Raw genomic sequence first — 9692 nt, 5'->3', positions numbered from 1 at the left:
CCTATACCTTTCTGTCTCTTGAGGAAGTTGCCATAGTACCAAATTGCTATGGTACTGCACCAAGACAGCCTCATTTTTTTTAACAAGCAGTATAGGAGTAAGGATATTTCAAGGGTTTGTTCAACTTTACCATCAGATTTTACTTATAGTGAACACATGAAGTCATGAAAATGAAAGAGACAGCCTCCACAACATAGATCCAAACACTCACGGGAACTCAAACATATTATTTTCTCCCACAGCAGCCCACCCATAAAAGTGTTAAACATTTTTCCCTGCTGTCTGTTTGTTTGTCTCTTTCAGATGTCTTCTCTCCACCTGTTTGTGTCAGGGTGTCTGCATTTTCCTCCTGTCATCCGCTGCCGTGCTGCTCTCTTTCCTCTCGTAACCATGGAAATGAGATCAACATGTAAATACCTGAGCACGCTCGCCAAGGCTGCGCGATAGAAGATGCAAATTGCATCCGCTTGTAGGATTACACACACCCACACACACAGATGCACACCCAGACGTATGCACACGCACACACGGACCCTTGTACGTAAGCGCACACCCACCTGCAGTCCACCAGCAGCATTTCTAACACTGAGCCTTGAATGATATGAAACTGAGCTAAGCTGAGCTACATATGCAGTCAGTTGAATTCCAACACATGCGAAAACCTGAAATTTAGATTAATTTATTTTATGACCTTAAACTTGTAGACTGAATATAATACAGTTATAGTAGCCTACATTTGTGATGACAAATGATATCCTTTACAAATTATGAGTCTTATTTGGTTCATTTGATTATGAAAAAAAAATCATTTGTAAGTTTAAACTGTAAAATATCAGTAAGATATAAAAAAATTTATAGTTCAAATTTACTTCTATAACACTTACATTTATTTGCACTGCTTTGCTTACTTTGACACGACTTTTAAAATATCTTTAATTTCCTATTTATTTATTTTTTATCTAAAAAATGATCCTTAAGTTATGAAGAAGAGCTTGTTATGGTATGAAGCCAAGCTCTCCTGCGCTTAATCTTCGGTCCCATGGCCTCTCGTTTCATTGATGTGTGTGTGTGTGTTTTTTTTTATGAATGAACGGTAGAGGAGGAAAGGGCACGGGAAACTGGACGCGTTGCGATAGGCTGCTGGTTGGTTGACGTCACCTCCGCCGTGACGCGATGCACCCATTCATAAAAACAGGAAAAAAGAGAAAGAGTCCTGTGGAGAAAATACTCGGAGAGGCAGAGAGGAGAAAGAGACAGAAGTGACCGGACTGAGCTTAAGAAGTAGTGCGGTTACAACGATGATGATGATGATCATGACGGTGTTGATGCGCAGATAGAGGAGAAGCCAAGGGGAATCCACCGCAGGATCCGTGCGCCTTCTCCGAGTTCCGAGGGGTCCGGTGATCGTGAGGGGGCTTAGAAAGAGCGAGAGAGGAGATTTAACGACCGTGAAGCACAGCCTAACAGCCCGAAACGACGTGCCAATGGAGGAGCTATACGAGATGGACTGCACGGTGCTGAAGCGGCTCCTGAAGGAGGACAGTGCCAAGTGCCTGCTGCTGGACTGCCGCTCTTTCCTCGCGTTCAGCGCGGGGCACATACGGGGCGCCGTCAACGCCCGCTGCAACACCATCGTCCGCCGCAGGGCGAGGGGCTCCGTGCTGAGCCTGGACCAGATCCTGGCCGGGGACGAGGAGGTCCGAGTCCGCCTGCGTTCCGGGATGTACTCCGCCGCAGTGCTGTACGACGAGAGGACGCCGGACTCGGAAACGGTGAAGGAGGACAGCACCTTGACGCTGGTGCTCCACGCGCTGTGCAGGGACGCCTCCGACACGCGCATATATCTGCTCAAAGGTAAATTATGTCGTTTACTCTTTAATCCTAGCCTGTGATGTGTAGCAGCGCCAGTTACATCAAAAAGTTTAATGACTGACATTAATTATTTCAATTAGAGCAGTAAATGTAATGTAACTGGTGAATGGCTGGGTATAATTATAATAACTGATACATGTGTAAGCAGTAGGCATTATGCTTAGCAATAAATTATATTTTTTTAACAATTAATTTTTAAAAAACAGTAAAATAAGATAAGAATTGGAATATATGTACTGACATCCATTAATAATAATAATGACCACATTTTAATGAATTGCTATTTTCCAGTGGCTAACCTACAATCCTCTCTAGGCCACCAGATATTTTATTTTTCACCAGTTCTTAGAGATATTGGATATTTAAAAATTTTATGTGTGTAACTATTTGTTATTCAATAAACTAGAAATATCCTGCTCAGTGTGTTCTCCCTTCAAATGCACTGGTGTGTTTTTTTTTAAACAACACACACTCTCACTCACTCATTCACATCTACACACATTCACACACAGACCAATGGCTGTGAGCTGAGTGAATGAGGTAATGCTGATGCGTAGAAGCCACATCAAACCGGAGGGACTTACAGGACACACACATAATCTTTTTACACAGAGTCCGCTTCGGGTAAATCACCCACAGGAAGCAGCGAAATATTAAAATCAGCAGTTGATTTACACACCCTATATATAGACTGCTGAAAAATCTCGAGGCTGTTGCAAGCTGTGGCGTATTCCTTTTTTCACTCTTTCTTTTTTTGTGCATCCTCTTGATGCTGATGCCTCGAATAACATAAATGTATGCTTGCAGATTGTAAATCTGACACATTTCAGTTGATCTGATTTGATCCTTGAGGTGCAGAGAGCAACATACTGCCTACAGATATATGAAAAAAACAAAACTTATGAAACTGTTTTCAAATCCACAGCAAGCAGACACAGGACAGCCCGTCAGGGGTTTAATAGACTTTGCGTCAAGCTACCTGAATGCAGACTAGAAATCCTGTTGTAGATTGTGCTGCGATGTGAATGCAGGCTTCTTTTGTCCTCATATGTGCATCTGTGGTGTGTTTTGAGAAGTAAACAACCCCCCACCCCCACCCCTAAAAAAGGAAGCTGGTATTTCTGTAATATTTTCCCGTGGTACTCATTCTTGCATGTTTTGCGTGCTATTTTGCACCACTTATTAATGTCCTACAGCAAAGCACTGCATATGTGATTGTGACATGTATTTTGTTGTTTTTGTGTGTTATAGGGGGATATGACAAATTTTTCACAGAGTATCCAGAGTTTTGTTTAAAGGCCAAGTCCTTACCGTCCCTCACCAGCCAGTCGAGCATCGACTCTGCCTGCTCGTCGTGTGGAACGCCGCACAATGACCAGGTAAAATGCAACGCGACACAGAAAAAGTGTTAAACGCACCTCACCTTTAAAATAACATCTGCCTGTAATAACATGATTAACATCCGCCAGTGTCAGACTGATGGAAGTCCTCTCTGTGCTGCAAGTAGTGTGCATGTTAATGTGTTTCAGCATTCAGTTTATAAAAACATGCAAAAGAAAACGTCCTTTTTTATGTATCACACTGACACAGAGCACCCTGACAGTTATTTGCTTTGCTCAGGGGCAAGTCAGCTGCCATTCTGACTGCCAGAAAACAACACAAGAGAAAATAATAATTATGAACACATTTAAATAACAAGAAGATATTCAATTTATAAGTCTTTTGGTGCATAATAACACGCTGGCCTGGATGTCATAGATGGGCATTGATTCACCTCTGTAGCACTTCCTGTGACCTGGTTGGCCTTGTTTTGCTGGTTAGTAAGCTGTTGTTCGAGTCTGCAGAGTTTACGCAATGCTCACAGTCACATGTGGTCAGGGTTTAATTCCCCTGGAACCCACGAGGGGAGCGGCACAGACAAGCCAGCCTCTGTGTGTTTTATAAGGAAAAACGTCTGATTGTCTCTGCTCAACCATCAGATGCATTTTTAATTCAAGAAATGCTTCCACTTCCTGCACGAGCAGCAGCGGCAGTATAGATTTAGCGGGCTGCTCGCCACCACCACAAACATCCCCCTCCTCACATTACACCTCTTAGCAGTATCGATCATTTCCTGACGCTGTGTCACTACCGAGTTCGTCAGCAGCACTGACACAAACAGCCGCAGCTCTTGTCAATAAGCGCCGGTATAGACTGCTGATCAGCTGACCTTTCAGATCCAGTAAAAGGGGAAACGGCACGTCAGCTCTTACTTTAACATGTCCTCTGAGATGTGGCTGAGCAGTGACATAATCTGGCTCTAAACTGGGAATATACGTGTTATTAAATGTGCGATATGCGTGCATGTAACTTGCACCAGTGCAGTGTCAATCACAGCGAAATTGCCTGTTTTCCTTGAACGATTTTTTCGTGTGCTTACAGAATCACATTCTGTGAAAATGCTGTCGCGGAGGATGTTTTTCCCCAGTAGAGCTTCTGAAAGAAGGTTTTCCATATGCTGATACAATAAAGATGCACAGATATTCACGCTGAATACGGTGGTTTTGTGCTCATAATTATAAGCCAGTCGATGAGACGCTCAGCTCCAACAGTAAACTCTGTCTCCAGATGTGAAAATATAAATCAGCTGAAGAGAGAAAGTGACAAACTAAATGGCCCATATCAAATGAGTTTCGCATTATTCACACAGATATTAAGCTGAGAAGCATGGCTAATGTGATTAACAAAATATTTAAGGGCGGTCACGCTTATACTGAAGTCATCTGGTATCTGGCCTCTGCGACTTACCGAGACAATGAATTCTTTGTCTTGCCATGCACACTGGCTTTCACCTAAGGACAATTCTTCAGTGTAGCTCCACATGCTGCTCGGGTCAGGAAATGTTCCTACAAGCTGCCTCATAACAGTAAATCTTTGCCTTTACTGCTGATTATTAAAATATAATAATAAATGATGGCCCTATCCAGGGTGTACCCCGCTTCTCGCCCTAGAACAGCTGGGATAGGCTCCAGCACCCTCCTGCGACCCTGAATTGAATAAGCGGAAGAAAACGCATGGATGGATGGATAATAAATGATCAACTTGCCGTTGTCCTTTTTTCCCAGGGTGGCCCGGTTGAGATCCTCCCCTTCCTTTACCTTGGCAGCGCCCTTCACGCCTCGAAGAAGGAGGTTTTGGATAGTATAGGGATCTCTGCCTTGCTGAACGTGTCAGCTGACTGTCCCAACCACTTCGAGGGGGCTTACCAGTACAAATGTATCCCTGTGGAGGACAACCACAAGGAAGAAATCAGCTCCTGGTTCCTGGAGGCTATCGAGTTCATAGGTCAGTGTGTAAGTGTGTCGTATGCATGAGAAGAGTTTTGTTTATTTTGGGTGAATATTTTGAGTTTTTGCAGTGTTTGCTGATACACGTTAAAGATTTGTTCTCATTATTGATTAATGCACTTATTATTTTTCTGATAATGTGTCTAAAGCTATAGGAAAAGACTAATAGAACATCAGAATAGTTGCAGGTCAACATATTACATGTCTACTTTAAGTAGACTGAGCTGGCATTTTTAACCAGTATGCCTCCTCCATCGAGCAGCGTGGGTTGGACTGCGATGTTCCTTCTTTCTTTGTGGATTCAGTAGTTTCGAGTATCCGGAAAATGGTGGCTTTTCACTGTTCATGCTGATGCAGTTCTCCTTTCCTCTTTATCTAAAACATCACTTCTTGTCTAGAGTTTGAGAATTTTTTCCCATAAAGGAGCTTTTATTTGTTCAGAGACCTGTCATGGAAAAGCTTTTAAGCTCCAGCGATGATGATGATGATGATGATGATGACAATTCAGACATTTATTCATGGGACTCTGTCACCAATTGTTATTTCCAGGTTAATCGTATACATCTCAGCAGACACTGCAGAAGCACTGAGAGATAAGACAGATTATTTGGAATGATGAAATATTACCATCAGTAATTTCTCTGCGCCATAATCTTATTTTGTGTGTGTGTGTGTGTGTGTGTGTGTGTGTGTGTGTGTGTGTGTGTTCTAGGCGAGTCTAAGCTTTGCTTTTCCTTGGAATATCCATGCTGTGCATAAGGCACGGTGTGTGTGATTTCTGTGTTGTGAGCGTGTGTTTGTGTAGGTGCTGGTATGCGTCATAGTTAGATGCTGTGGGACCAGAGTCGAGTCTGACTCATCCAGTGTTACTGAGTGAACAGGCACTGTGGTGGAGTTACCTGAAGTCTGTCTGTGTGTGAATAACTGAGGGAGAAAAATTACAGATATTTGATGTGAGAGATCAGGAAGCTGGTTGTTAGCAATCAGGCAATCTATGCATTTAAAGAAAGGCCAGTAAACATCTGATGTTGTGTAATTCTGCTCATGTGCCCAAGAGGTTGTGGAGTGAGAACTCAGGACAACACATTACATAAATTCACTCTGTTTTCTTCTCATACTGTGCATCTGACTTCCTGGAGGTAGCCATACACATTATACAAGAATTAACACGATGTCCCACTATTCACACTAACTGAGGCTTTAGGGGAGAGGAGAAACTGTAAATGCTTGGCTTAAATTGTTACCTAAATCTGGTTATTCTCCTTAATGGAGTAATGGCATGCATCTAAACATACTTCAAGAAGTAGAAGCAGAAATAGGTTGGGGGAGGAAGTGTGAAAGAAAGGCTGATGACTCAAATTTTGCACTTGTGCGTGTCAGTAAAATGTGATTCGCTGCTTTCTCACTTTGAGGTTAGTTATCGGTTTGACTGTGCAGCGAGGAGAAGGCGTTAAAGTGTGGAGGACAGGAAATGAAAACAGGCAAAGCCTCACTGTACATCTGCTGTGTTTAAAAATACTTGGTGGCTGTAAACAAAATGTAGATTCATGTGACACTTTGTTCACAGTGTATGTACTAAGTGATGATTGGTGACTGATAGTTATTTCATTTTCTTCATTATAAATCATGAATAAAATATTTTTTTCTAATCAGTTGATAATAATTCAGCTTACAAAAAAGCACAACATGTCATAATTTCCTCTTCTGTCTTGTTTAAAACCAAAATATATTGTTTTTACAGTAATGAGAGAGAGAAAAAAATGTGTATTTGAGAATTGGAGACCTTTTGATTTTTGCAATTTTTCTTTAAAAAATTATTAAAATATCAAATTGTTGCTGATAAACTTTATGTTGAAAGTGCTAATTCTATTCAGAAGGAACTAGTGACATTTCATTTATTTTTAATGTAAAATTAGATTTACATTAGCTCATTGCTAACCAGTCACCTAAATAATAGGATGGAAAGCTCACTCTTAAATAAAGTGCTACAGATTCCACAAACACTTACAACTTAAAATTATAAAAGTGTCATTACAACAGAAACAAGCAAGTTTAGCTATAGATAAAGACAGTGCTGTATTTGGTCATAACTTGGTAACTAACTTTTCCAGATAAATACAAAATTACTATAGAAAATCATGGTTACATTAGTGACAATGTAAGTATTATGTTACATCAAACATGGCATAATGTTAATATGTTATAAAATGTAAATGTAGCTTATTTAAAACTACGTTATTTGACTCTTGAATGCTAATTGGGGCCAGTAAACTAAATATAAAGATGGAAAGCTCAAACTTAAATTAACTACAACAAATTACACAAGCTTAGTGCTCAGAGAAAAATAAAAACAGAACAATCTAGGTATTTGAATTTATAGCAATCCCCCAAAACAAAATAAAACAAAACAAAATAAAAAGTGTGCTACTAAGCTAGCTTGGTGATAGCATGCTAGCATGTGCAGATTACAAAATATTGAAAACATTGTTAACATTTAGTTAGTTTTCCTAAATACCAATTCAATAAAAACAAATCAAACATGACCTCATGCTTACACTAAAAAAGGGTTCAGAGACTGATGCTTCATCTTAGGGTACATGCTTGTTAATTATTTAGGCCTGTATAAACGTACCCAGCAAACATGCCTGAAACTCTGGCATCATATCCCCGGTCAAAACTGACAATGGTAAGACTGTGAAAACGAATTTGTAGAGGAACAGATGTTGACATTATCTCCATGTAGAATAGAGGTCTAAGCAATATTTCTTTACAAAGTGAGACATATTAATCATATTGTGACAATGAAGAAATTAAAATTTTTTTTAAACAATGACTAATCTGGTTAGAACATGATATTGAATAGACAGCCGCATTTTTTTTTTTTTGTACAAAAAATACAATTTTTAAGCCACTTATGTTTCTGTCTAATTTCTGTCTTATTTGAGCATAGTTAAAGTGTCAGACTAATATAAACGTTGCCTCTTTGTCAGCATCACAAACCCAGGGCCATGGCTAGCTCACTAGAAAATAAAGTTGGACCAGAAAGCCTCAAGACAGTAAAAAAAATAATTGTTGAACACATACTTTATCTTAGTAGAAAGCTTACAAGAATATCCAGGGAATTGTCCTTGCCATTTGCAACTATTTTTCAACCATGAATAGATGTTGATAAAAGTCCACCGGCCAGTGATTAGTCAACATTGAACTGTTTGCTGGATGTTTCCAATTCATTCAGTACTTGTTGAGACATTTAACTGGGTCCATAACAGTCATTCTATGAAAACTATGGACATCTTCACAGATTCCATGGCAATCCCTCTCACAGTTGTCAAGAGATTTCAGTCTTTTATGTATTCACTTAAAAAATAATCTTTTATTTTTTACTGACCTTGCCGACCCGCTCTCCTCTGTCTTCTCAGATTCAGTACGGGACTCCAGTGGGCGAGTGCTGGTGCACTGTCAAGCAGGCATCTCCCGCTCTGCCACCATCTGCCTGGCCTACCTGATGAAGCGAAAGCGGGTACGTTTGGACGAAGCGTTCGAGTTTGTACGGCGGCGCCGCAGCATCATCTCCCCCAACTTCAGCTTCATGGGCCAACTGCTGCAGTTCGAGTCGCAGCTCCTCGCCACCTCGTGCGCCGCCGAAGCCGCCGCCACGGCAAGCCCGCTGCTCGGACCCAAGACCACGACAACCACCACCTCAACGGCAGCCACGCCCACCTCGCCGTTCATTTTCAACTTCCCAGTTTCTGTTGTGAACCCTGCTTACCTGCACCACAGCCCCATCACGACCTCCCCCGGCTGCTGATAGACAGACAATCCAAGCCTTCCCTCAATACAAAGCGAGCACAGACTGGGGCTGCCGCTGGTAGTATGCTTTAGAGCACGGAGGTGAGAAGCGTCATGGTGCCTGATTCAGAACTCAAAGACTGAAACACTTTTTACAGTTTAAAAACCAGCCAATGCTCCTTTCATGTCATTGACATTTATTTAAATCAACCAAAAATGAACTGGCTTTTGAGTTCAGATGGAGTGTTGGACTGATGTTTACTAAAGATACAAACTCTTCCTTGGAAAAGAAAAAAAACAAAACAATCACGCCGACAGAGGCACACTGACACACAACCCTGACACAGAGAGGCATGAACAGCAGCAAAACTGTCTTTCTCTCTCTTTTTCTGCCCCTCTCTCTACGTCTCTCCCACACACACACACATTCATGACTGCCAACTGAATAAGCTCAGTATGAAGACACGGTCTGTTGCTATGGAGACGACAGGTCTTTAGGAGAGGAGATGGACACAGGAAGGAAGGAAGAATTTTAAGCACCCGCTCTTTCCCCCTTTGGGTGTCCCTCCTTCTGCCAGACAAAAGAGATAGATGAAAAAAACGAGGGGAGGAGACGGTGATAGAAAGCAGGAGCCTCTTCAGTGACAGGTGCTCTGCCGGCGTTCCGACCGGAGCTTCCTGTCTTTCATACGTCCTCTTCCTCTC

General features: G+C 41.6%; 1 protein-coding gene across 1 annotated transcript; it reads left to right on the top strand.

Moving 5' to 3' along the window:
- Positions 1-1101: 1101 nt before the first annotated feature.
- Positions 1102-9266, top strand: dusp4 (dual specificity phosphatase 4). Its single transcript, XM_026174180.2, has 4 exons — positions 1102-1854; positions 3124-3251; positions 4977-5196; positions 8618-9266. Exons 1-4 carry the CDS (start codon positions 1485-1487, stop codon positions 9004-9006), a joined length of 1107 nt encoding a protein of 368 aa, XP_026029965.1. The 5' UTR covers positions 1102-1484; the 3' UTR covers positions 9007-9266.
- Positions 9267-9692: the final 426 nt, after the last annotated feature.

The sequence above is a fragment of the Astatotilapia calliptera genome, chromosome 7 (genome assembly GCF_964374335.1).
Source record: "Astatotilapia calliptera chromosome 7, fAstCal68.1, whole genome shotgun sequence".
Lineage (NCBI taxonomy): Eukaryota > Metazoa > Chordata > Actinopteri > Cichliformes > Cichlidae > Astatotilapia > Astatotilapia calliptera.
The sequence above is the reverse complement of the archived record's forward strand: the minus strand, read 5'-3'. Positions and strand labels throughout refer to the sequence as shown.

What these genes read in the sequence shown, in the direction of transcription:
- dusp4 (XM_026174180.2), top strand. Translation starts at nt 1,485, where the DNA reads ATGGAGGAGCTATACGAGATGGACTGCACGGTGCTGAAGCGGCTCCTG. An exon ending in GAACGCCGCACAATGACCAG is followed by an intron (nt 3,252 to 4,976) that starts GTAAAATGCAAC and finishes CTTTTTTCCCAG; the next exon opens with GGTGGCCCGGTTGAGATCCT. An exon ending in GGAGGCTATCGAGTTCATAG is followed by an intron (nt 5,197 to 8,617) that starts GTCAGTGTGTAA and finishes CTGTCTTCTCAG; the next exon opens with ATTCAGTACGGGACTCCAGT.